At 49.1% G+C, this 27399-nt stretch overlaps 1 protein-coding gene and 2 long non-coding RNA genes across 3 annotated transcripts in view; 2 read left to right on the top strand and 1 right to left on the bottom strand.

Moving 5' to 3' along the window:
* LOC134477948 (uncharacterized) overlaps positions 1 to 15721 on the bottom strand; it is a 37267-nt gene extending 21546 nt beyond the window's left edge. Inside the window, exon 1 of the long non-coding RNA XR_010050283.1 lies at positions 15327 to 15721. This is a non-coding gene — a long non-coding RNA (uncharacterized LOC134477948). The remainder of the gene's footprint in view (positions 1 to 15326) is intronic.
* LOC111754603 (uncharacterized) lies at positions 8518 to 12680 on the top strand. Its single transcript, XR_002789292.2, has 3 exons — positions 8518 to 9070; positions 9562 to 9778; positions 12338 to 12680. It is a non-coding gene; the product is annotated as an uncharacterized LOC111754603 (long non-coding RNA).
* Positions 15722 to 18779: 3058 nt separating the features above from the next.
* On the top strand, positions 18780 to 26336 carry Cthrc1 (collagen triple helix repeat containing 1). The gene is made up of 4 exons (XM_003479835.5): positions 18780 to 18944; positions 20857 to 21084; positions 22922 to 23138; positions 25830 to 26336. The coding sequence occupies exons 1-4, from the start codon at positions 18789 to 18791 to the stop codon at positions 25970 to 25972; spliced, it is 744 nt and encodes a 247-aa protein (XP_003479883.1). The 5' UTR covers positions 18780 to 18788; the 3' UTR covers positions 25973 to 26336.
* Positions 26337 to 27399: the final 1063 nt, after the last annotated feature.

Below are 27399 nucleotides of genomic sequence, written 5' to 3' on the forward strand. Positions count from 1 at the left end.
AAGTCCCACAGCCATCCTCAGGGACAGTGAGGTTCTGAGCTCCTCCGATGATGAGACCAGTCTGGTACATATCAGGAAGCCAGCGTGACAAGCTTCTCCTGGATACCGAACAGCACACATCTTCCCGTCCAGAGCCAGGAAGCGATGCTCAGTGTTAGGACCAGAGCGCCCCCACAGTGAACCGCAGCCGCCCTCTCCAACAAGGTCCCGAGATCCTCCAGTGATGACAGCAGAGTTCATATCAGAGGAGCCAGCATGACAAGCTCTTCCAAGAGAACCCACAGCTCCACAACAACACTTAGGAGAACCCACAGTGCCTCCCTTTTCCTCTCCATGCCTCCTTTTGTGCTGGCAACTTTCCTCAGGTGGCCATCTACACTTAGCACCAGGCTGATTCAATTCAGCTGGTGTTAAGTCGACCACCCGTTTTTAATCATAACAGCTACCATTTTTAAATTTCAGAGCATTTTTAAAATCTCTGTTCACAGTACCTTCCTGTCCTATGATTTTTAAAACATATGTAATTTATTTTTAAAGTCATATAGAAAATGTTGGTTTTTAAAACTTATTTTGTAATAGATGACTTTATGAAAGTAATTGAGCACTCTAATAATTGTCTTAAAGAAGGAAATTTTTTAAATGGATAGTAAACACAATATTTTTCTCAAGCTATTAGTTGGACTTTAAACACAATTAAGACATACAAATATCAGGGAAAATGGCTTAGTGACCAAAGATTAAGATATTAAAGTTACATTTTAAATACTTTTACTGTAAGATATTTTTTGTTTGTTTGTTTTTGTTTCTGGTACCAGGGATTGAACTCAGACCTTACCCCTGCCAGGCAGACACTGTGCTCCTGAACTGTATCCCTGTAATGTTTGTATTGTAAGATATTTTTGAGACATGAAATATTACCACAAATTTAGAAGTAGCAAAGGAAGTCCTAACCCTTTTACCTCTATTTAAATATTAAAGATGATTCTATACTGTATATTAAGTGAACTCTAATAATTGTAAAGCCCCTTTTCCCCTCTTTAGCTTGTTCTTCTTCATTTTCTAGGTGGAAAAATCTTTTCACTACAAACAATGATGATTTCACTTCCTATCTATTAGCTAAAACTTCTAGCCAGTTGCCATTAACAGTTGTCAGCAGATATCCTTATCTGTTTTTTTTTAATGAAAATGCTTATAATACTTCATCACTGAGAACAGTGCTGGCATCTGATATAAGACAGGTATTTTAATATTCCAGTTTACATTTTTTAAGAACTTACCAGCCATTATTGAATTGAATGAAATGCCTTTTTGCTGTAGATATTAGTCAGTTGTAGGCCTGGGCTGTCCCCAGCAATCCTCCACCCTTAGCGGTGTATCTGACTGCTGCGCCCCAGTGGCAGGCGCTGATGTGCCCAAAGCAGCTCCCAAATGATTTGCCACCTTTCCATCCGGCGCTCCTTCCTCTCCCGGGAAGGGAGATCTCACAGGAAACAGCTCGGTGGGCCAGAGCTGGAAGCAGCGCATGACACAGCCTGCTGTGAGCCTGGCCGGGTGGAGAAGCTGCTGGGGCGACGCTTGAGCAGAGCGCCACCCTTCTGTTCTTGGAGGAATCGAACTTGACCTTGATATGTTATTTAATGTGCAGCTAGACTTGAGTTGTTAGTGGTTTATTTAGGATAAAACCTGTACGCTAAATGACTTCTCAGCCCTGGGCTCAGTGCTTGTATTCAGTGAGGCTGAATTTCGAAAGTATTTCTTTTTGATAGCAAACAGCAAACACATTATCTAATTCAAAAGAAAACAGCACTTTTCCTACTTCATGGGACCGGTGCCTTTGAGGCTGCCTCTGAAAGAGGTGGCGTTCATTTTTATGTGAATTACGTAGCACTTTTCAATCAAAGAAGTTGACTGAAGTTATAAGATGCCGTGAGGTTTACGCTGGCAGGGGACAGTGGGGCTGCGGCCAGCAGTGGTGGAGGGGTGGGCAGTCTGCAGCGTGCCCGAAGACAGCCCGCAGCCCTCCACAGGGCTTTGCAGGGTGCCTGCTACCTCCCACAGGGCCCAGGCATCGCCCACCCGGGTTCCTCACCCACAGGGTGCATCGCTTCTGCTCTGGGGCCCTTCCTCTGACTTTCCGGGTGAAACGAGACCAAAACTGGCTTGCGATTGCTTCTTGCCATCAAAGCCAAGTTTCTGCCTTGTACTCGCATCCGCACCCGCTCAGAACGCAGCCCTGACAGGCGTGGCTGACATCTGGGCTGGAAAGTCTGAAGAAGGCCCAGCCTGGCCAAGTGCTCTCAGGAAACGCACCCTGTAATTTGCGGTAGCTGTGAGGAGCCCTGCTGTTGCCCTGCTGCTTGGAAAGCAAAATCCCAAATCCTCACCACCCACACCCACAGTCGGAGGCTTTGATTCCAGGTGTCCATGGTCTTAGTGGCCACTGCGATGTGTCCTGTGCACAGGATCAAACTACACGTCCATAAAGACAGGAGAAGAGGTTAAAGGTCAAGCTGAGGGGACCCCGCACCCTCTCACCCTGGGGCCCTGCTGGACAGCTGTGGACATCGTGTGGTGAAGTTCAAGGTGACCATTCGAGGAGGGGCGCGGGCAGAGAAACACAGTCATGAGTAGAAAGGAGGGGGGCTTGACCCCGCAAATTTCAACTAGAAATGAAAACAAACAGAAAAAGTTGCTAAGTGACTAACTTCTGCAGCCAGATTGAAGGTTTTCATCTCCCATCCCTTCCAGGAAGAAGAGGAAAACTCTGAACAAGTTTTCTAGTTTTCCACCACAAAAGGAAGAGGCCAGGGTGGGCTGGGGTGGGTAAACCTGCTTACATGGTGGCAAAAGCTAGGGGAGTTCTTCAAATAAATGATTGTCTACGCACAGGCCACCCATGATCTTCGCTTACATGCCTTAAATATTTCCTACTTATTTTCACTTGCACCAGATCTTAACACACCTTCTGCAGTCTTTAAGCCGAACGTTTAACCTTCAAGTGTATAAATATGCTGTTCCATTTTGAATACACTGAGTAGCAGGAAATCAACAGAGATTTCAAAAGTTTTTCCCAAACTCGAGGGAAGATGTAACATCCTACCATCTCCTCAGGGTACCTGCTGCAGGGAAACCGTGCAGCTGTGAGCTCATCTTTCTCCTGCCTGTAAAGGATCGAACTTATGTCACAGCCAGGAAGCAATGCAAACCTGAGTGGACTCCACACTTTACCTAGAAAGGTCACCATCGAGCCCGGAGCTGCTCTAGTCCCCTTCTTCTGGTCAGGCCAGTGGCCTCGAGGAAAATGGTCACAACCTGGAAAACTCTCGGCCTGTAAAGAGGCCGAGTGTGGCGAACCTTGGCCGGCACCTTCGGTCACTGCCGCCTCCCCGGGGAGAGAAAGAACAGCTCACTGTGTTTCCAGGCAGCCCGGCTGGCAGGCTACGCTGGCTGGCCAGTTAAGCAGGACACAGCAGAGCTGTGTTTCCCGCAGCCACAGCCCCCAGCTGCGCTGTCCCTGGTCCAGGTTACCCTGCGGATACCCAGCCTGCCACAGGCGTTGGGTTCTGGATGTCTTTGCAGTGCTGGGGGTGGACCCTGACCTCACACATGCTGGCCAACTGCTCTGCCACTGAGATTCACCTGCACCCCCAAAGGGTCTGCCTCATGGTAAAGAGGGCAGGAGGGTTCACTGTGCCTCCAAAACTGGAGGAGGGTGCCACCCGGCTTTGAGGCTCCCCTGGGCCCTGGAAGACCAAACATCATTGGAAACATCACTGCTCAGCGGAGAGCAAAGGGGAGACCGAGTCCACGAGCACAAAAGGTAAGAAGAAGAGGGGAAGAGCTGAAGAATTTGCGGCTCCCTGGAAGGCAGTGACATTTGAGGCAATGACACGGAAACCCCCAAGGACTGTGACTGCAGAAAAAGAAAAGTCTCAGGGTGACGCTGGTGGACTCCTGCCCTGCGTGGAAGATCTGTAAACAACCACAGAAGAAAGGCGTTTCATGTTCACTATGGGCACATACGTGTGGACTTTACAAACTTCTAGTACTTGTTTAATTTGATACTTCTGATAATCAAGGTATATTTTAAAAATACATATCTACAAATGAAGACAGTAAGTTGAATGAATTTCATTTTCTTCATTATCATTCTAGAACATTCAAAAGTACTGCGCTCACCAGATACAAATTTCCTTTTTCCCTCAGTTTTGTAAAAGACGCGATACGCTCATTTCTGGGACATGTGTGTTTTCGTTCATTCTATGTATGCCATTAATGTGTGGCGTGTACAGTGGGCCTGGCTCCTACGGGAACTTGGTTTAGAGTTTAACTATGATAAATGATCTCTGTCTCTGGACAGGGATCTTAGGAATATCTGACACGTTTCAGTGCTGTACTGAACGACAAGATAAATATTTCAAGATGCCTTGCTCCCGGAGCCTGACTGTGGTATGCACGCTGGAGGAAATCGCTAAGCAAAGTAATTAGAACCCTTACTGGGAATCGGCAGGTTGGAAAACAGTGTATCTGCTGAACAGATTAACGGTGACTCATAGCCACATGAGTTAATATACTGAAGAATGAAGTGTTTAGCTCATCGTTCTGGGTGTGCTGAGGTCTGGGATTATTGTCAGTCCCGCAGAAATTGGGATTGAGTTAGACATACTGGCCCTGACTCCTGGCTTCTAGGCCAACCGCTTCTAACCATGCATGCTGCTGGGTTCAGACTTGAGGGGAACCTCCCTGTCGGCCTCGGCCTTCTGGGTTCCAAGAATCCATCAAGACGAAGGGAAGATATCTTTGCAGCAGCCTGTGGCTAACTTGGCTTCTTGCTTCTAATGCAAAGTCCAAGAATCTGAGAAGAAAAGGAGTCCTGGTGGCCAGCGGAAAGGAGTCCCAGGAGTGCCCTAGAAATCCCGTTTGTCTCTCACCTCCATCTCTGGAGTGGCAGAGATTCTCTCACACAGACGGAAACTGGCCCAGTGGTTGTTTTGATGCGTCTGAATCATCATGGTTATCTTGCTTCCCTGGTTCAGGACTATTTTGGGGTAGAGATGTGACCCACTTCTGGCCAGGAGATGTCAGAGGCTTTTGGGACAGACACTTCCTCTGAGCAAGGAGGTAACACAAGCCATGATCTTTGTCTAGAGACACTGCAGAGACACCAGAGAGGTGAGATTATGGCTGAGGAAAAAGCAACCACAAACCCCCAGAAGGACAGAATGTAAGCATGAGAAATAATCTGATAGTGTGGCTGGTCCCTGAATTAACTGATCCTGAATCCATCCCTCCTTCAGAATTTTGGAAAAGGGAAAATCAATGTCCTTACTGTTTAAGTCACACTGAGTTGACTGTCTATTGATTGCTGTCAGAAGCTTCTTTTTTTTTTTTTTTTTTTTTGTCTTTTTCTTTTTTATCGGTACCGGGGATCAAACTCATGACCATCTGCTTGCAAGGCAGGTGCTTATGCCGCTGAGCTAAATCCCCAACCCCAGTCAGAAGCTTCTTAACTGATTAAACAACCCATCCCTTTGAAGTGATCCATACCCTCCGATCCAGGGTGTCAGGTACATACGAGACAACCTCGTGCCTTGAAGTCATGTAAGATGTGAACACCAGCCCTGTGGGCACCTCTCTGTGCTGCCTGGATCCCAGCTCTTCTGTGCAGCAGATGAGTAGTGGACGGAGAAGATACGGTGACGCTGATGTTGGGTGGGGACATCTGGGGTCACTGGAGCCCAGAAGAGCAGGGTAGCAACGTGGTTTCCTGGTCGGGGAGGCGGGATTTATGTCCCCAGGACTAGCAGCCTTCAGCACGAAGTCCCCGAGAATTCTGCTGGAGGCACGGGGCTGACAGCTGCTCCAGTGAGTAGCTCCCCCACGTCACATGCTGAGCCCTGGACCCCAGGGTGGAAGCTTCTTGTGTACCTGTGGCCTCATGTGGACACCAGCTCTGTGTTTGGCCACAGCCAGTGTGAAGCTGCCATGGCAAGCCTCAGGAGCCTTTGCTCTGAAGATGGCCCAGGGCTCTGGGGCCTTTGTTGACATAGTGCTCAACAAAGCTCCGCTATCCATCACACCCATTTTCTAAAATATAGACTGTATTTTTTAGAGTAATTATAGGGTCGCAGAAAAATTATATGGACAAAGTGGAGATTTTTTTTGTATCCCTGGGTTTCCAAACACATGCTGCTTCTCACAGCACCAAAATCCCCACCCAGGAGCACACTTGTCATCGCTGATGAAGGACATTGGCACATCAGGGCCCCCTGAGGTCTGCGGTCTGTGTTAGAATCGCTGTGCATTCTATGGGTTTGCACAAGACGTCAGGACACTACCCACCCGGGAGTCATCACCTCACAGGCCGTGTGCTTTCCCACTCATCCTGCTTTCCCGGCCCCTGGGGACAGGGGTCCTGGTGTCCGCTATTGGCCCTGCCACTTTCAGAATGCCGCCAAGGTGGACTGTGTGTGTCACACAGAGCCTGCGGAGATGAGCTTCTCTCCCTGTGCGCTGTGCATTTTTTCCTCCATGTCTTTGCAGGGATGATGGCTCCTTTCTTTTTGCCAAACGATAGTTAGTCTGAGATCTAGCGGCCCGTACACTTTATCTGCTCCCTTAGCTGCAGAACGGCATTGAGCCTGGCTGCATCCAACTCTCAATGATTGCTGGAAGCGCCTGTGTGCAGGTTTTGTGTGGACGTAACTTTTCAACTGCACTGGGCGAACACCAGAGGGCCACACTGGGTCCTGGGCTGAGAACCTGTTTGATTTTGTAGGAACAGCCCAGCCCTCTTCTCCAGTGGCCAAGCGGCTGTGTCCTGGCCAGCAGCAGGCAGTTCCTGCAGCCCTGCACCCTGGCCAGCCCTGGCTGCTCTGGTGCTTTGGGCTCTGGTGATCCCCACGCGTGTGAGTGACATCTGCTCGCTGTTTTTAGCTTTAATCCTATGGGATGTGCTGCTCGGTGTCTCTTTCAGGTGCTTATTTGCCACTTGTGTGCCCTCATTGCTGAGGGTCTGTTCAGGTCTTTTGCCCACTTTGGAATCAGTTTTTCTTACTGTTGAGCCAATTTATTAACTCCATTTTGCTGAAGGATTTCACAAGAGGTTGCCCACTTCCCAGCCAGACTCATGGTTTATTGCCTGTTCTAGATCCTCTCAAATGCATTCAGAGACAGAGGTAGGATTTCACTTCAGAACATATCCATTGTTGCCACATACCTGTAATCCTAGCACTCAAGAGGCTGAGGCAGGAGACTCCCTGCAAATTTAAGGCCTGCCTGGGCTACATAAAGCCAGCGTAATATACACCGTGAGATCCTACCTAAAAAAAAAAAAAAATTTTCCCAGAACCAAACCAGGTGTGGTGGCCCACACTCATAATCCTAGCATTTGGGAAACTGAGGCAGGAAGATCAAGTCTGACTCCAGCCTGAACTACACAGTGAGACCCTGTCTCAAAAAAAAAAAGCAAAACAAAACTAACAAGCATTGTTTAACAGCCACACTGTGGCCAGCACAGTTTAAGTGCTGTGAGAAACAGAAAGAAATGTCAGGTACAGTTCCTGCCACCTTGGTCATCTGTGTTTTGTGTACATGTTTAAAAGCTATTTAGCAGGGCTGGGGGCGCAGCTCTCGGGAAGATAAGGCAGGAGGATCACTGAATTACATAGTGAGACTCTGTCTCAAAACAAACCAAAACAAAAAGCCATTTTAACAGAAAGTGATAAAAAATAAGGCAGGCAGCCACTAAGGGATTCTGAGAACCATCAACCTGGGACCTTACAAACTGCACGCTCATTGCCAGTACGTTGACTTACAGCGGGAAGGATTGTGACAGTCACCTTACACTGCTTTCTAGTACATAAATTGGCAGAGGATCCTGTTTATCACAGACTCACACTTTCTTCCTCAGTGCAGAAATAAAGACTATGCAGCTTGCTGGGGATGGCGTCACACGCCTGTAATCCCAGCTACTCAGGAAACTGAGGAGCATCAAATGTTTGAGCCCAGCCTGAACAATTTAGTGAGGTCTTGTCTCAAAATGTAAAAAGGGTTGGGGATGTGGCTCAGTGGAAGAGTGCTTGTCTTGTACCTGTGAGGCCAGGTTCCATCTCTAGTAACACACACACACACACACACACACACACACACACTCACTCACTCACAGCCATATAGCTGGGATAAAGGTCATTGTGGAAACAACTGCTTAGCTGAAGTCCAGTAGCATTTCTTGCAAAGCAAAAGTGGGGCAGCAGTCGCTCGCTGATGGCGCCCTAGAAACAAAATGTGTATCGGTCGGGCTTCTGCCAGCTCTTAGTGCCTGAAGACCTCAGGACTGGGGGCCTTGGGAAGCGTAAGTGCCCTGGCAGCGGATGGAGCTTTGTCTGAAGAACAGTCTGGAGCTAACCGCGTGCTTAGAAAAGTGGCTGCCCAGAGAAGCCAGCTGGTGACATTTTCCAGGGTACACAGGCACCTTAGTCAGTGGCTCCACAGATGGACAAGCCCCTGGGGGGGGGAAGGGAGCCGCATTCCACTGGGCCTGGACTCCCTGGGGCAGCAGGAAGCAAACACTGCAGGCGAGACAGGCAGCAAAGCTGTGGACTCTGCATAAATAGCCATAAAATTGGGCCCTGTGCAGGCGGGTGCATTCCCCTGCAACCACCCCTGGGCTCAGCAGCGAGTCTGCAAGCAGAGCTGAGCAGTCTGATTAGCATTGTGAACCAGAGAAGCTTCTGGTAGAAGAAAGTGGGGGGCCCAGGGTCATGGCCGTGGGCCACGGCACTTGGCGATACCTCCTCAGGATGCAGGGATTTAGTTCCTCTGGTGCTTTATCCTGGCCTGGGTGTCTCTGCTTCTGAAAGAGCCCCAGGGCTGCGATAACCAGGGGGAAGTTGCACAAACCAACTGTGCTGGACAGGAAGCTGCTCAGCAACGCTGTGATTCTTAATGTGCTGCTGACACCCCAGGGGTCCACGCAGCAGGCAGCTCAGACCTGCCCTTCTTTGCTAGAAGATTCTAAATATTCCTGGGCTTCCCAGCAGCCCCGCAGAGCCACGAGTATCTGCAACAGGTATGCAAGCCAGGAGGGAGGGAATGTGCGGAGAGAACTCAGGCAGCATCTTGTCACTCTGGAGGGGGACACGGCTAGGGACGGCCAGGAAGAAGGCTGGGGGCCAGAGGTAGAAGAACACCACGTGACCAGGTGACCCTGCAGCTGGCAGTCACCACACAGTCAGGGAGGGGCTCAGTTGGTAGTGCTGGGCTCTGGGACAAGGAGCCTGGAAGCCCGCAGATGCTCCAGCAGGGCGCCAAAGGAGACGTGGCCTCTGTGGTGACCCGACCGCCCTGCCCAGGCTCTGCTGTGTTTGGGGACCCAGTTGGCCTGGTGGGGGAGCCCAGTGAGGACCTGGCCTCCTGTGCCTCCTTCCTGTCTGGCCTCTCCCTGAGGTCCTCCCTCTATGCCTGGGGTACAGGTGTCTGCTCTGAGTGCATTCTGGGGACCTTAGGGTCCCCAAGACACCTCAGAAAGGAGTAACAGTATACGTATTTTTATTTTCTTAGTCCGTGCTTGAGTGCATCGTGATCACCTTCATTGCGAGGAGCTGGTACACGCGCCCGACACCTCCTCATCCTCTTCACGTTCACTTGCTCTCGCTGATTCCTCCTGTAAATACTCTCATCATGGCACTAAGGCCACGTCTGCTGTCCTCCCGCTCATTCTTTCACACGTGCACAATGGAGCTCTCAGGGTGCAGGCCTGACTGCCACAGCGGAGAGGGTGAGCCCACCATCTTTCATTAAGCCTGTTTTTTTTTTTTTTTTTTTGAGACGGGGTCTTGGCTTGGTTCAAGCCAAGGCAGGCTGGCCTTGAACTCAGAATGATTGTCCTGTCTCAGTCTCCCAAGTACTGGGATTACAGATGTGTACCCCCACGCTCAGATCTGCTTGAACCATAAAACCTAAAATCTGGGATGTTTGTTTCCCCTGAATGAAGGGCACCCCGAAGCAGTGGTCCCTGCAGACACCATAAGCAGCTGTCAAGCTGGCAGCCTGGCCTTTAGAAGTTTGTGACTCAAAAGGAAGGGTACAAGGAGCTGGATGGCTAGAGCATTTCCCGTGATGCTCAAGGGAGCAACTGCTTTAAAATAAGGGCTCATGCCCAGCACTCCAGCTATTGGAGGAAGAGATTTCCAGTTACCAGACAAAGCCACAGAAAGGGGCAAGCTCCAGGCCACTCTGTCACAGTAGTATGGGAGTCACATACACGTGTCGGCAGCATTTATCCCAGGGCACTTAAAATCCAAAGGAAATTTGCATATGCTGGAGATTGGTGGGTGCTTGCTTCCTGGATAAGCAACAATTCTTAACACCTCTCCTTGGTCCACGACAGCGGTTTTTCCACTGCAGATGATTCGGTGGTTTTCATTTTACAGGTCACCAACTCAAGTACCCCAGCGCCCCCTTCCCATCCCCACCCCCACCTACCCCTCTCATCTTTTCTGGGTTTTGGTGGAGAAAGCAGCAGACGCATTGTGTTACAGTTCTGGGTCATATGTGAGTTTTGAAGCATCTTTTCTGTAGAAGCCATTAAAAAAAAAAAAAAAGGTCAACAGCATTCATACATAAGAACAATTCATCTAGCCATGAGTTAGGAGAGAACGCCTCTAACCCTGCCAAAGTATCTAGTAATATTGCCTGGGATTACTTTCAAATTGTGGGAGGGTAACTCACCTGGACTTAATTGTAATTTTATACAATGTGACTAGCAAGGGATACAACCAACCATTAGCTTCTCTACATAATCAACAGTTATTTCATGCTTTGTTTGTTTTCCTTGTACACTTATTGTGTTTTGTTTCATTATATTTTTGAGCAGGGTCTCGCTATGTAGTCCAGGCTGGCCTTGAACTTACTTTGTAGCCCAGGCTGGTCTCAAATTCACAGTGATCCTCCTGCCTTAGCCTCCTGCATACTAGGATTACAGACGTACATCACCAGGCCTAGCTAAACAGTTCTTGTTCTGTATCCATTTGTCTTGATCTTTTCTCCTTTAGTCTCAGGTTAATTCTCATTTTATCACATTTTAGATTCTGGATTAGACAGTTTGGGGAGACGTAAAATTGTATTTCACTTGCTCAGTCATTTGTTAAAATCCTTGCCAAGTGAGGGAGGTTGTTATGACTTTATATCAACAAAGTTAGTTTCAAGAAGAAAAATAAGACTGTGGTCCAGCTGACGGGGTTACAGATTTGTGGGGAGAGACTGGAAAACCGGACATATTTTGTAAGCCTAAATATTTGGGGATGCAATTCCAAAAGTCCTGCTTACTTTGGCTTCCTTTTATTACAAACACAGGCAGCTCTTTGTACCTCAGAAGAGACACACAGGCCACAGAGTGAGATCTGAACTGCCTGGGGATGCCTTTAATCTTAACCATCTTCTACCCAGTGTTCCTGGCGAGCAGTTTTCTGCAGAATTCTCACAATGCAGGGTCTGTTCAGAGGATGCTGATTAGAAAACCTCCACACATAGGGCATAATGTGTGTGTGTGTGTGTGTGTGTGTGTGTGTGCGCACGCGCACGCGTGCAAAGAGTTTCTGATAACTTCCTAAGAGCAAGAAAATGTGACCGGAAATAAAAGACTACCCAGGTTGAAAGCAGGAAGTGAGCCATAACTCAGAGCAAGCAAACTGTGGCCCTGCCAGGCCGCACAGACCTCAGCCTCAGAGGGTATCAGTTTCCAGCTGCACAAACAGCAGGAAGAAAAGAGAAAGCATGCAGAGGATACTTAGTGTCACTGCCGGCCGGAGACTCTGGCCAGCGTCCGAAGGGGTTTAGACTCCACCACTCGGATTTCTGAAGAGCTCAGGGCTCTGGCCATTGTGAGCTGGGAGTGTCAGTCTTGAGCAGCTAAGCAAGTGCTGTACCACTGAGCTGCATCCCCAGCCCTCTAAAAAAAAAAGTATTTTTAGGACACAATTGCCCAAACTGGTCTCGAATTTATAATCCCCGGCCTCTCCTCCCGAGTAGGGGGACAGCAGGAATGCACCAGCACCAGGCCAGCGGCCACCTCTGTCAGATTCTGGCCCCCAGTGGATAAGCCCAACTCAGTTCCAGCCGTGAGCAGACGCCCTTGGTCTCCTGGTCTAGTGGTGCAGCAGTTTGCAGGCTTCCCTGCTTTGGACTGTCTGGCTGCTCTCCTGCAGCTTGTCCTCGGGGTGGGAGCCAATTTCGTACATGAAATGATGTCTTCAAATACTCGGGGGCATCTCTATGTCCTGGCTGGACCCTGAATGACACAGCTGATCACTGACTCCTGACCTCTCCCATTCCACAGGGAACACCTGGCTCTCAGAGCAAAGGTGGCCGTGGCCAGCGTGTCTGGAGCACACTGCACCCCAGGCTTGTACTCCATCACGTCCCGTGGAAGGAAGTGCTGTCACTGTCTTCACTTGAGAAACCTGAGATCACATCAGTTCTGCCCATTACTTGTTCTTGTTAGTGAAGAGTCACTCGCCAGCATGCTAGTTCCACGTTGGCTTTTCCACACATCACAGAACGCACTGTGATCACATCCACTTCCTGATTGCTTCTTCCCTTTTCGCCCCAGCCTCCTCCTCTAGCGTAGGTCTCCCTTTTGCTTTCAAGATTCCATGCATTAAAGAAAACATACGACCTTGTCTCTGTGAGTCTGCTTTATTTTGATCTCCAGTTCCTTCCTTTTCCTGTAAGTGACCTAATTTCATTCTTTAGGGCTGAGTAATGCTCCCTGGGGTGTAAATATTGAAGTATTATTATTGGTGCTCCAGGGCTGACTCCACAGCGTGACTGTGGTGAACCCTGCCTCGGTGAATGTGGGCACACAGGCATCTCTGGAGCATACTGATCTCGGCTCCTTGGGGTGTCTCCTGAGCGGAGTTTGAATGGATCTTGTGTAATACATTCATTCATGGTCATGCTCACCAAGAGGCTGAGCAGAACTGAAGAAAGGTCTGTATATTTCAGTGTTCTTATTTGTGAATACTGATCTATTGTCTTTGAAAGTATTGTATTCATGAAAATGTAAATAAAGGTCCAATATCTAAAACTTAAACCCAGTTTGTGTGTTATAAGAAGAATTTATTAAATCACATAACTGGAAAGTGCCAACTTCCCTCGGATGGATTCAAAGAATACTTTGGATTTTGGTGTTTTTCCTTCTGTCCATTTCATGGGAAAAGCTCTCTGCTGTCACAGACGAAACACACACCAGCAGCCTGTAGTCACGCTCTGTCAGCCCAGCAAGAGCAGCAGAGAGAGGCACTGGCCGAGAACAGCTTTGCTAAACAGTCCCAGGGAACACTGATGCCATGTCCTCATCTCTGAGCCCGTCTCTTGAGCCCAAGAGAAGTGGTCACCCTGTCTAATACTTTAAAAGCTGAAAAGTGTTTGGATTTGCTTCCTTGCAAAAGGCATATAAAACTGATGGCTGGCTCCTGCCAATAACATAATTAGATTTTTTTGGCCATTTGATTTTCTACAGCAAGCTGATAATATTTTGTCTTATAAGGAGGCAAGAGATGAAAATCAAAAGATTCCAAACATAGCTAGTTGATAGTATAATAGTTTTTTTTTTTTTGCTTTTTTTCTTATGTTTGAGTTTTGTGTACTGGGAATGAAACCAGGGCCTTTACACTGAGCTACATCTCCAACTCTTTTGTTTTTTATTTTTTATTTTGAGACAGGGTCTTCCTGAGTTATTAAGTTACCCAGGCTGGGCTCAAATTTTCTCTCCTCCTGCCTCAGCCTCCCAGCATGCTGGGATTACAGGTGTGTACACCATGCCTAGCTAGTAGGCAGGATTCTGAAATTGCCCCCAAGATTCCCAGCCCTTAGGTACAAGCTCTGAATGATTCCCACCGTGAGGGTCAGTGGACGTGTGACTACAATTTGTGTCACTGCACGGCTGTTTTATTCTAGTAGCAGATGAGATGTTTCAAGTGCAGTTAAGGCTCCTAATGAGTGGGCTTTGACCAAATCAAAAAGAGGTTGGCCCAGGTGGCTCTGACTTCATTGCGAGTCCTTAAGAAGGGACGGCGGGGCTGGGGACTGCTCGACAAAGCGGCCCTCCCCTGGGTGTGGGAGGCCCTGGACTCTGGTCCCCAGCAGTGACAACACCAAAGGGACCGCACCCTCCCCAGATCAGCCATCAGACACAAGGGATGCCCTGTGGAGGCGAACTGGGCACCTGAGAATGTCCTCAGCCCAACAGTGAGAAACAGGAAATCGACTGTTCCAGAAACCCCAGGAAGTAGGAAGGGCAGGGTCCTTACTGGGACAGCCATGACTGAGGAGCCGGAGCCCGAGGCAGCCTCAGGCCAGAGGATGTGGCAGGGCGCGGAATTGCCACCCACCAACGTCTGCGTTACAGACGTGTCACAGAGTTCAGTGTAATTTCTCGCAAAGCAGTAGAGATACAGTGGGGTGCAGTGACGCATGCCTGTAATCTCAGCACCCTGGAGGCTGAGGCAAGAGAATCGATGACAGTTTGAGGCCAGCCTGCCCTACATAGTGAGCTCAAGCCCAGGCTGAGCTATGAATGTTATATGATATGTGGGGAGAGGGTTCACTTGCTATACGTAGGAAAATGCATAATATCCACAGTCAGAAATACATAAAACTTAAACCTAGAAAGCATAAAACTTTACTGATGCATAAAAGAGGATGTGAAAGGCAAGAAGACCTGTGACCTCCCAAAGAGGAAAGATGAGATGTCTTAAAGTTGTCAATTTCACTGTTTTTCACAATAGAGATGCATTAAAACAAAACACAGAGATTGGCTCTCTTCCTGTCCCCTGGCCCCAGATGGCGTCTGCCAGGCCAGAATGCCAGAAGATGTGGAAATAGCCAGAGGCCTTCAAATCGCTCAGCGACAGGTCAGCTGTGAAAGTGGCTGGCGCTTTCCTATGGTGACCTTGAAGGCTGGCGAGTGTCGGGAGCTGAGCTGCATACAGTGTCACCCAGTATGCGGGCTTGTCATTGGATTTCCAGAAAACAGCTTGGGATTGTGCACCAAGACCCTTAATGACATTCGTCCTCCAGACCTGAGTCATTTGTAGGACAATGTACCAGGAGACCATCATCTGATGGAAAGTAAATCAGAAACACAGATTTAAAGATCACAAGGTTTCTCCTGTGTGAGAAACGCGAATATAAATAAAGGGCAGAATAAGGAAACTCAGGGGCAGAAGTTCTGCAAAAGCGAAGCGGACTGAGAGAGGCAGGAAGGGAAGGAGAGGACGTGTCTTGCCCAGGTGCCCACTTTCTACCACGAATGTGATCATTACCTGTTGCAGCCAGCTCGTCTTCAACGCTGTACTGGTCCACTTCCAGGAGCGAAATCTACCCTCAAGAAAGGAGCCGTGCATAGGATGGCATTTCGTCGCGGCAGCCCTGACAAGCTGAAAATAATCTATTTAGTAAAATTCCCGAAGTCTGCTCCATGTCACGTGACCGGCCCCATGTGCTCAAAGTCGTGTCCAGAAAACCTGATTCTGGGATTCCTGTCCAGCGGCACTGGGACAGCTGTGGGGTGCAACTCGGGAGCACAAAGGCGGTGCCCCCAGTGATGTTAGTGACCTCAACATTCAGATATCTCCAGAGGCCCCTCCAGATGTTGGGCAGCCACACTGGGATTTCCCCTCCAGAACCATGAATGAGCTTCTGCTCCTCATAAACTACCCTATCTTGGTATTTTGCTAACGCAACAGAAAATGGACCCAGATGCCATGTAAGCCAACACTTCCCTTGGGTAAGGATGCACTTGGAAACTGCTGTGGTCTCTCTGACTCAGGGTGAGTCAGGGTCCACTGGGTGACTCAAGAGAAGGTCCTTTGCTCCTAAAATTCTCAAAGACAGGAAGCGACTGCAGCTAATCTTTTTCCTGGACATTGCTTGCTGTGCCCAGCTGTCACATCTGAGGCCATGTGACTGTCCAGAGAGAGTCCGAGGGTCAGCCGGAGGCACCACGGGCTCTCGGTTGCTGGCTTCTTCACGCTGCCACTACCACCTTTGGCCTCTTACCTCTTCTGCATTTTCCATAGACATTGTCGCCTAAGGTACTTTATAGTTACAGATCACGTGTGTTCAACGGACTGAATTTTGGGCTCTGCGAGGCTTGGGATATTTATCTTTGCTGTTTATCCACAAGTTGGAGCCTAGAATTGATCTCAATGAACACTTGCGTGATGAATGGACCCACGGACCCAGCAGCAGGGAGGGATGTGAATGAAAGTGTGCAGCTCTTGACTTCCTGTGTTACAACTGTCCCTCTGTGCACTGTCACCAGGGGACAGGAAGTGAACTTGCCACTGGGTGGTCCTGGAGAACAAAGCCAGCGATGGAAATCAGACCATCACAGGAGGCTCGAGATAGGCCCAGCCCAGCATCCTGAGAAAGGCAGCTTCCTACCCTGCTGGGCGGCCTGGCTGCTCCTAGCTTTCCTTCGGGTCCCCCTGTCCTGTCCCTTTTATGACAACTAAGTCTAAACCTTGAGTCTTGCCTCATCCACCAGCAAGGCAGTGGAAGGCTAGACTCCCCTCAGGAAGTGTTCACTACTACTAACCCTGACCTAAGAATTCAGGGTGCAGTGGGGCTCTGCTTGACACTTGGGTGCTGTGTGATCTCTGGAAATTCTTTGTGCTTTCTGGGTTGCCTTTAACGAGGAGTCTCACTCGTAAAATACACAGATTGCATCAGATAATTTCTAGAATTCTTGCCAATTCTAAAAGCCTTCAGTTCTGTCCTGCCAAAGAGCAGCAGCATTGCGCTAGAACACATCAGCCCTCTCGCTTCCCGTCCTAATTTGCTTCAATACAGTTTTTTGTCTGTCTGTCTGGGAGTGGGCACTGTACACGCATGGGGAATATTTGCAGCTACTTTTACCTAAAAGGTTACTTAAGCATTTACATTTGAAAATCAAGTTTTTCTTAAAATTTATGCTCAACATCAAAGCTTTAGGTTTAACATATATTTAAAAGATTTTACACATTTTCAGCTACATTTACAAACTGAATATACCCTATTTTCTCAAACACTAAATACCTCGCAGGGCAATTTTTAAAAAATCTAATAAAAATCTTTCAAAGTACTCAGCACTGCTAAGGATCAAGCTTATAAATGTAGTGACTAGGTTTTATTAAACATTTCAAACTATGAGCCTGTAAGTTTTTTTTTTTTTTTGTACCAGGGCTCGAACTCACGACCACCTGCTTGCAAGGCAGAAGCTTATGCCACTGAGCTAAATCCCCAGCCCTCAAACTGTGAGTCTTGATTCGATGCTGTTATTCATTTAAAATTCATATTAAAAATCTAATATATTTTCTTAAATGTGTCATGTATTCAACTAAAACATATCATGAGTTGTTCCAAGATTTATTCCTACAGTTGGGCTTCAGAATTACAATCCACAAAAGGTTCATTTGTTCATCTGTGGCAATAGTACCCAGGATCCAGAATTAATTCATAATCTCTAATAGGAATGAAATCTGTAAACCTACAGATTAAACCAACGTCTCAGCGGGCTGAGTTGGCGACTTGCAGAGGAGGAGGCCGGTGTCTCGGAGGACCCACAGATATAAAAGTGCAGGGGAGGCAATCAAGGCCCAGAGTGGAAGGATTTTGGTACTGATTTTAGGACCTCGGAGACAGGATATGGCAGAGCCCTCTGTATGCTGAAAAGCATTTATACTTCATTATATAATATCTTTAAATATAGGTAATGCTATCCAGCTTACTTATTTTACAATGTAATCAGGTTAATTCCATGAATTTGTGGTTTAACAGAGAGCCAGGCGTGGTATTCACATTGGCATGCCAGGCATTCTGGGAGGCTGAGGCAGGTCTGAGTTCAGCTTGGATAACTGAATGATTTTGCAAGGCTCTGACTCAAAATAAAAAATAAAACATAAAACAGTCTGGGAACGCAGCCCGGTGTAAAAGCCCCAGGTTCAATCCCCAGCTTGCAGGGGAACCCCTAATCTGACCAGGTGGCCGCCGCAGCAGCCTCTGGACCTGGCTGGAGGGCGACTCTGGGGCTCCTGTCCTCCTCCGGTCCCTGGCTGTGCGGCCAGGGTGCTTCAACTGCGGGAGGGTTGAGGGCACTGGGCGGTGACTGCGGCCGGCCGGGCACTGAGATGGACCCCACCCTCGCGGGGCCTCTGCGGGCGCCTTTGAAATTCTTTTTTTTTTTTAACAAAAGGTCCTGCCTCTTCATCCTCTGCCCGGCTGGCAGATGACGCACAGTCCCGGCTCAGCCCTCGCGGATTCGCGGGCGCCACTGCAGCCGCGTGGCCGGCGAGGGAGCTCCTGCCCGAGGGCGTCTGTCTCTGCGGCGCTCGGTCCCGAGAGGACAGGCAAATGGGATAAGGGGTTGGAGGGACAGCATCCACCCAAGGCCAGGAGTGGACCCGCAGGAGGGCGCCTCTCCCTCTGCATGCGGGCTGTTCCCCCCGCAGCTCAGTTTACCCCTCCGAGAGCCGGGCGAGCGCAGCACCCTCCAATCCCGGTGCGGCCTGGGTGCACAGGCCTGCGCCTCCCTGCGGACCCCGACAGCTACCTTCCAGGGCCGCTGCTCCTGCACCGATCCCGCCCCGCGCAGCCAGGGGTCCCGGGAGGGGGTCCCGCCGAGCTCCGCCCCGATGGGCGGGGTCTGGGGCTCCACCCACCGCCGGACTCGGGGTCCAGGCGGGAACCGCGAGGACCTGCTCTGACCGCTGCAGCGTCAACGCCTCGCGCCCCGGGTCCCCGCCATGCGCCCCCCACAGCCTGCGGCCCTGTGCGCCCCGCCGCTGCCGCTGCCGCTGCTACTCCTGCTGCTGTTGCTCCCGCGTGCGCCGTCGGGCGCCTCTGAGGTCCCCAGGGCTAAGGCGAAGGCGCAGATCCGGCAGCGAGAGGTGGTGGACCTAGTGAGTCCGGGCCCGGGTCGGGGGCGCCGCGGGGTGCACGGGTTGGGGGCTGGGGAGCACCCGCTATCCCCGGCCGGGCCGACCGGTCCTGGGGTTGGGGGAGGGGAGACTGTCCAGCTGCGGACCAGAGGCTGCGGTCAGTCTTGGAACGCGACCGGGCATCGTGGTTCGGATCCAAGGCTGCAGGACCGGGAGGGAGGCGGCGGCGCTCTCGGTTCGCGCCGTTTGGACCCCACGCCGCCGAGGACACGGTCGCGCAGGTCGTCGTGGCTGAGGTCCAGGGGGCGCTTTGCACCCAGGACCGCGCTGCCACGCGTGCCGAGACTCGGCGGGGCGGAGAGGGTGTCACGTTTGCGGATCTGTCGCGCTGCCTTTCCGAGCCACGCCTGACCCGGGAGTGGGGCACAGCCGTTCCAAGCCGCACGAGAGCGCCTGCCTGCCCCACAGCGCACTTCGGTGACGGGCTGTGTGCTGCTGCCAGTGTCCAGGGCACAGTTCTATTTTAAGGCTCTAAATGGTTAAAACCGTACCCAAAGAGGTAGTTTATGCAAACTCTGCATTTTAGGAATGTGCAGGTATGGCACGCAAAAGGCTCCTTTGCCCTCAAAGCTAGCAATTTTTCTCTCCGAGGATTTGCAGTACTGTACCTGTGGTCTCCCACAAATGTCGCTCAGGCTAGGCTTGGGTCACCCAGTGGATTGGATGTGGCCTTGGTGACAGGAAAAGTCTACATAGTCATTAAGCAGGGCTCCACTGGTGCCATGAAGCCGCTTCTTTGTACAGGGTTTTCAAAGCCTCCCTTTCAAGCGTCCCCGGGTTCTGCCCCCTGGTGGACACAGAGGAGACAGCGCTTCGTGAGGATTTTCAATCACAGGACTGAGCAGGCTTTGGGCTGGCCTCTTTTAGGGGACAGCGGCAAATCTGTGCTGAGAACCCCGACAGTGACGTCTGTGGTCTGGAGATGCAGAGCTGCACGCAGACGCAGCCGTGGCACTCCTGGCCCCCTCTCCCTGGACTCCAGTGGCAACGCCCCACCCAAGTGTGACAGCCTGGAGCATTTCTCCACACTGCCACGGGTGTCCCGGGGGACACAAATGTCTCCAATTGAGAATAATTGATAATATAGGAAACCAGCTCTGCAGCCTGTTGCCCTGAGGGAAATCACAGTGCAGGGTGGGGTGAGGGACGGGACACAAAAACAATACACCAAAAGTTTCTACCTTCCCACTTCAAATATATGCCCAAACATGGAACGATAGCTGCCAGTTAGAGTGAATGGTGGACTACAAAAAGTATAGTTGTGAAGCTGGGTTCGGTGGCACACATCTGTCATCCTAGCACTCAGGAAACTGAGGCAGGAGGATCATCGAAAGGTGAAAGCCAGCCTGAGTTCCATAGTGACTTCAAGGCCGGCCTGAACTACAAAGCTAGACTCAGTCTAAAAAAAAAAAAGTAAAATTAAGAAATCCGAGTCCCTTTACAAGACGTGAACTTGGGAGAAAAATACGGAATACTAAAGTGTATGTCCCCCGGAATACAGGTCTATAAAATCAGATGTGCGAATAAAGAGCAGTACAGGGGAACAGGCACCTTGGAAACATTTTGTTCTCTTTGATTTATGTGCGTGTGTGTGAAATTTGTGACGTAAAACTACTTGGGAAATCACGATACTTTAAACGGTGCTCCAGGGGCTGGGGATTTAGCTCAGCGGCATAAGCGCCTGCCTTGTAAGCAGGCAGTCGTGAGTTCGATCCCTGGTACCGATAAAAACGAAAAACGAAAAAGACAAAAAAAATCATTAAAAAAAAAAAAACGGTGCTCCAGGGGCGCGTGGGAGGCGCTCTGGGGCCCACGCGAGCAGGTGCGCGCCGCCCCGCCCCGCCGCCTGGTGACGCCCCCTCCCCCCACGCAGTACAACGGGCTGGGCGCGTGCCTGCAGGGCCCGGCGGGGGTGCCCGGACGCGACGGCAGCCCGGGGGCCAACGGTGTCCCCGGCACCCCCGGGATCCCGGGCCGGGACGGCTTCAAAGGAGAGAAGGGGGAGTGCTTGCGGGAGAGCTTCGAGGAGGCCTGGACCCCCAACTACAAGCAGTGTTCGTGGAACGCGCTGAACTATGGCATCGACCTCGGGAAAATCGCGGTAAGTCAAGTCTGGACCCAAGCTGATACAGAGCTCCTGGGTTTTCATATCTCAGGTTTAACTTTTAGGCGAGATTGCATTGTTTCTTCAACTAAAAAACTTATCTTACAAAGTAAGAAATAGAGCCAGGTGTAGTGGCGCTCTCCTGGAATCCCAGCATTTGGGAGGCCGAGGCAGGGAATTGCGAGTTCGAGACCACCCTGGGCTACAAAGAGAGCTCAAGGCCACCCTGAACTGCAAAGGCCAGACCCTGTCTCAAAAAGACGAACAACAAACAAACAAAACCCCACGTGACTTTCAACTCAAATGTAACAGAAAAATGGCAACCTTTCTGAGTCTTTTTCATAGATGTATTTCTAAGACAGATCACAATAGATCTTAACCATAATATCTAAAATAACTTTTTAATGCAAAAAAGTGAGAATAAAAAGAGGAGACCATAGGGACCCAAGTCAGATGGTAAGCTTCTTGCTAATCGTGTCTTAAGGTGAATTTAAATTCAAGTTGGTCTCAGAAACTGCTGAGACTTCAGACGTAAAGGTGGGAAGGCATTTCGGGAACCTGTGCCTGATAGGCGTCTTCCACAGCTGGGAGTCCGGCAGTGCTTGTGGTTGCTCTGCTCGGTGGCCGCAGCCTACAGCTGCAGAAGCAGGGAGAGGTGAAGGGACCCCGGAGAGGCTGACCTGAGGGTTGGAATTGTTCCACCGCACTTGGTGGCACAGGTGGGGGTTGCTTAGACTAGCCTGTCTGGTGCTGCATTCTGATTGATTATTCAGTCACACGGGGATTGCTTTAAAGGTAATCAGCAAGTCCAGCCGGTGAGTGGGCTTGAAGGAGTTGGTGTAATTTGTAAGCCTCTTGCTTTTGTTGGTGACCGGTGACCAATTCCATGCCTGGGTCCCTGTCTGGAACTTAAGTACTTCCTGGTTAACCACCGAGACCACTGCGGCCAGGAGAAGAGATCTTATTTTCGTGAAACTCAGGTTTTCAGATGCAATCTGTGCATTATTCCTGCTCCTTGGCCTGGCTCTTCCTATCTTATTATCTGTGAAAGAAACCCAAGACCATCTCAGCTTGGGATAAACTGAATTTTCATCTGTTCTTAGAAAGCATTTTGTAAAAATATTGCCTGGTTATTAAACAGCTGACATGGATAGACTGGCTGCTTATAGTTATTGATACATTGTATCAGAAGTTGCAGCCCTGCCTATAAGCTGTCCTTGTGGACTACAAATCACTAATACCTCTGGCAGTTCCTTTTAGCTGTGGTCAGAATGAGTAGCAGAGCCTACAGCAAACCAAAGATGCTGTGACAGGAGCCCACAGACAACACAGGTATTGCAAAGTCAATTAGAGAAAGAGGAAAAAGTGTGTTGGTCTCACGATCGTATCATGGGGTGAAGACCAAAAGCCTGCCTGTACACACACACACGCACCTCTGCTCTGCAAGAACGTGGGCCAGAGTAAACGTGCGCGCCTGGCAGGGACACTGCTGTCTGAGCTGCTGTCTGTCCATAAACCACATACTTGGCACTTAGTTGACGCTTTTTAAATAGGAAAAATGTAGTAGTTGGTCAGAAGTACTGGTGACCAGGTGGTTTTGGTAAAATGAAAAGATGTATTAAATGGGGCCAAAAAAAATCTAGGCAAGCTGTAACTGATTTTCCTAGAGTTCTTATAACAGTCTTGTAACTGTCTTGTTGGGAATCTCCTTGCAAAAGTTAAGCTTTGAAAATAGCTTGAGGATAAAGGTGTTCAGTGAAACTCATGGCGTAAGGCCAAAGCTGTTTTTAGCCAACATGGGCCGCGCTGGCGGCCACCTCCTTGTCTGTCACAGGAGTGCACCTTCACCAAGATGCGGTCCCACAGTGCCCTGCGGGTCCTATTCAGCGGTTCACTGCGGCTCAAGTGTAGGAGCGCGTGCTGCCAGCGCTGGTACTTCACGTTCAACGGCGCAGAGTGTGCGGGTCCGCTCCCCATCGAGGCCATCATTTATTTGGACCAAGGGAGCCCTGAGCTGAATTCAACAATAAATATCCATCGCACTTCCTCTGGTAGGTATGGTAGTGACCCTGCGGCATGTGCCCCGAATCTGAGATGGGTTTTGAGTCTTGCTTTCATGCTGGGTTGTTAAGCTGTTGGGAAAAAGCTCTGTGGTAAGTTGGCCATGCATAGTCATGACTCTTCACCTGGGGCTGCACTTCAGAATTACGTACAGATCTTTTAAGGAAGAAAAAATTATAGATATCTGGGTGCCCATGTCTGACCAACTAACTCAATGTCTATGAGCATGTTTATGTTTGAGACAGGGTCTTGCTGTGTACCCCAGGCTGGTCTTGAACTCATTATGTAGCCCAGGCCCACCTCAAACTCACGGCACTCCTAGTGCATCAGTCTCCCAAGTGCTGAAATTATAGGCATGTGCTACTAGGTATAGCGATCTAGCATATGCTACTTCTTGAAAGATCCCATGGTGAATCTGAGGTGCTCAGAGTTGGAAATCAGTGATGCATCCCTGCCATTCTCAGCTGGGGAACGTGGAAGAACGCCTGTGGATGGTTAAGGTGTCCCCAGGTGTGATTTCAGGCTGTGGGTACAGCCTGAGCAACCGGACTTTCCACATAGCTCCTGCTTATTGTAAAGCAGGGCTCTCTGTGATCAAATTAAAAAGCTTCCTCGTGAACGTGTGCTGGAGAGGAAGAAGTGCTTCCCTTCTGACAGGCAGTCTCTAAGAAAAGTCTAGGTATATCGGATGTCATCAGCAGGTGATATGGACAACTACTTTCTACTTTAAAGATGTGCTAACGTCATACTGTAATGTAAGCCTTTAGGCCCAAGGGCTGTGGATTATATATGCATGGACTTATAAACTATTTAACAAAGCATCTCCTAAGCAGTGCAGAAACACATTTGATATGATCAGTTGGGAAGAATGTCACAAGTAATCTATTGTTAACAGTTTTTACTTAAGGTGACTTAACACTACCTCCAAAACCACTTTCCCTCGTTCAATCCTTGTTGAGAGAAAGGAAGCAGGGCACTGACAGCTGGCATATTGGAGGAGGACAGCACTTTGCCTGTCATCTAGTACCTGTGTCTGGGAGGAAAACAGGCCAAGAACTCTAAATCCTACATACTTTAGATGCTTAGTAAGGTACTGACTATGTTATCCCAGGAAATGTTTAATGTTTTCCCTCATCCAACACACACTGTTTGGTCAGTGATCACATCTTCGCATGTGGGGTGGATTGCTGGACCCAAGCTTGTCTGACATGAGAGGCTGTGGGTGATAAATGGTTTGGGGCGCATGAGCACTGCTGGACATATTCATGACATGGCACTAAGCACCCCAGGACAGATGAAGCTGTGCACCACTGCCTGGTTCTCCCAGCCTGGTGAGAGGCCTGAGCCACAGCCAGGTCCAGGGTTCTGATGGACAACCCTAGGCTTATTGATGTGACACAGCTCGGAAGCATAGTGCTTTAGAAAACCATCTTTGGGCCTCAGCTGGGGTCTTACTTACTTTTCTCTTGTTGCTGGGACAAAACACCCAACACCCAAAACAAAGGAAGGAAAGGTTTATTTAACTCAGTTTGTGGAGGTTTCAGTCCATAATCAGCTAGCTCCAAGGCAGGGTGGTGGGGCAGAGGGGCAACAATTCATGGCAAGCAGAAGACAGCAAAAGCAACAAGGGGGACAGATAAGACTCTGTCCCTTTTGTCTTATCCAGACACCGGGATTAGGGCAGTGACAAGCCAATCAGCGGACTGATCCCAGCGTCATGCACTCTGGATTCAGCCATCTCTGAAAAAGTCCTATGACTGATGCATTGGGGGGACATCTAGACACAAACCCTAACAGCTAGGATGCACCAAACTCAACCACAGGAAGTCAAACCAGGCACCACCCTACCTGTGCCAGGATTTTCTTAAGGACTCTGCCAGCCTACAGTCTCCTTGACTCCCCAGACATCACAGGCAACAAAACATATTAGTGAAGACCCTAGAGAGAATGGAATGCCAGTTGCACATTAGTATGTGAAAATTTAGAGGGTGTGCAGAGGCATAATTATAAAGCATCAGTGCGGGGGCTGCGGATTTAGCTCAGCAGCATAAGCGCCTGCCTTGCAAGCAGGCAGTCGTAGTTCGATCCCTGGCACCGATAAAAACAAAAAACAAAACAAAACAAAACAAAAGCATCAGTACGGAGAAGAAAAGCAGAGGTTTCTAGGTTTTGATTTTTTACTCAGAGGACATTCTGTGTAAAATGAGGTCCCTAATGGAAGAGCTGGGATCACTCTGCTGGACTCTCTTCTGGCTGGTTTTATAGCCGTCCTTTCTTCTGTGTGAATGGCATCGAGCTTACAGGTAAGTGGCAGGAAGAGCTGTGTGTGAAAGCCTTCCATCTCTTGGGTCAGGCCTCCCAAAAAGTTGGCAGGTCTTGGCTTTGGAAAATGGGGGCTTTCTCTGTGTAGACAAATAAACTGCTTTTTGGTTTTAGGCATCTCTGTAACTAAACAAATTACAGCTTTATGGTTGAAACCTTAAGTGCCTGTTAAGCTTACATTATAGAACAGCATCTTTTTAAAGTTGTTAGCACCTTTTAAAATATTTACGTACCAACTGAGAAAAGCACTTGTATTGTGTATTAGAAAGCTTAACTAGCCTTACAGTAAACAGTTGTCACCTGGTGCACTCAGCAGCTGTGCTCTCTGTCCTAAAGATGGGACTGTCTGTGTCTTACAGTGGAAGGACTCTGTGAAGGGATTGGTGCTGGCCTCGTGGATGTTGCCATCTGGGTCGGGACCTGTTCCGATTACCCCAAGGGAGACGCTTCCACAGGCTGGAATTCAGTGTCGCGCATCATTATTGAAGAACTCCCCAAATAAACCCTTTCATGTTTCATTCCCTACCTCCTTTTTAAATTGTGAAATAGCATTTGAAGATTATTTTACATATACATCTAAATGAAAAACACTAGCCATGTTTACAGACCAAAGTGTGAGCTTGCACTGCTTTGAAATCTGGTATCAGCCGTTTTACTTCAATCAAAACCGGCTTCTGGAGTTCAGCCAATCAGTAGACCTTCTTCACGTTCTCATTCCTGAACCTACAGTTGGGAATTTTGTGGTGCTTAATTTTTCCTGTTTGCTTGGTGTAGCATTTTACAAATATAAAAAAGTTAGCAGCCTTTGTACAAGTTGTAAATGTATAGTTGTTTTACACTTGTTAAATAAAACATATTTCAAACAACTTTAATGTCTTTAACCTACTTGCTACTAAAATCGGAGCTAATACTTTGTATCTGAAAGGTTGAATATAAATCTAATTTTGTATTTTTTCCTTTAACAATTGATACGTAACTTTTTAGTACAGGTGTGTGTCGTGGTTCTATATCTTGAGGGATATAAAGAAAAAAGGTGTTTAGGTCTCAGGAAATATATGAGGGCTTTTGAAAGAATTTTATCCGCATTAACAAAGAGTTAAAAAAAAAAAAAAATGGAGTTGGCCTGAAATGGCTCACGTGGTAGAAAGGATCAGACATATGTAAAATGAAAATGCTGGAGAGATCAAAAGAAGAATTCTTGCGGCCTGGACGGGAGCAGACTGATGAAGTTAAGAAGACGCCGGGATCCAGTGTGAGCTCATGAAGGCTTTATCTTCAACACAGCTAGAGAACAGTAAGGACAGAGTTTCCTGGCTTTGCTTACAGAAAAGGCCTGGGAACAGTGCCCACTCCAGTGAAGCCCGGGTGTGATCTCTGCACACTATTTCCTGCTAACAGGAGGTAAAGGAACCCTGACACATCAGTGGGTGTGTTAGCTACTTGAGGCTGTGACAAGAGACCTGAGAAACAGTGTAACTTAGCAAGGTTTTTGGGCTCACAGTTGCAGAGGTTTCAATTCACGGTCCACTGGCTTTGTTGCTCCTGGGCATCACCGTGGTCAGCAGAGTATCATGGTGGGGAGCGGAGAGACTTGCCTCATGGCAGAGAAGAGCCATCGGGGAAGCAGCCGGTGTCAACTCCACAGCTCCCAAGGTCACACAGGCCCCAGGACCTACCTCCCCCAAGTAGGCAGTGTAGGCCCCACTGCCTCAGTCTCCAGCACCTCAATAATTCATCAGGCTATGAACCCATCAACAGATTACTGATAAATCAATTAACCTACTGGCTCAATGATCCACCTTCTAAAAAGCAAGCCACTGAATGTCCTTAGGGGACATTTAGATTCAAGCACAAGTAATTTCAGCTCTGGGGCAGGAAATGTGTAATAGGAGCCTGGCAACCTTGTTCCAGAAAATGAGGCAGCCATGA

The sequence above is a fragment of the Cavia porcellus genome, unplaced genomic scaffold (genome assembly GCF_034190915.1).
Source record: "Cavia porcellus strain 051 isolate PalLab524CR breed Dunkin Hartley unplaced genomic scaffold, mCavPor4.1 scaffold_10, whole genome shotgun sequence".
Classification (NCBI taxonomy): Eukaryota; Metazoa; Chordata; class Mammalia; order Rodentia; family Caviidae; genus Cavia; species Cavia porcellus.

Bases quoted from the DNA above. Each gene is read 5' to 3' on its own strand.
- Cthrc1 (XM_003479835.5), top strand. From the start codon at position 18,789: ATGCGCCCCCCACAGCCTGCGGCCCTGTGCGCCCCGCCGCTGCCGCTG. The intron at 21,085-22,921 runs GTAAGTCAAGTC...TGTCTGTCACAG, and splicing joins TCGACCTCGGGAAAATCGCG to GAGTGCACCTTCACCAAGAT. The intron at 23,139-25,829 runs GTAGGTATGGTA...TGTGTCTTACAG, and splicing joins TATCCATCGCACTTCCTCTG to TGGAAGGACTCTGTGAAGGG.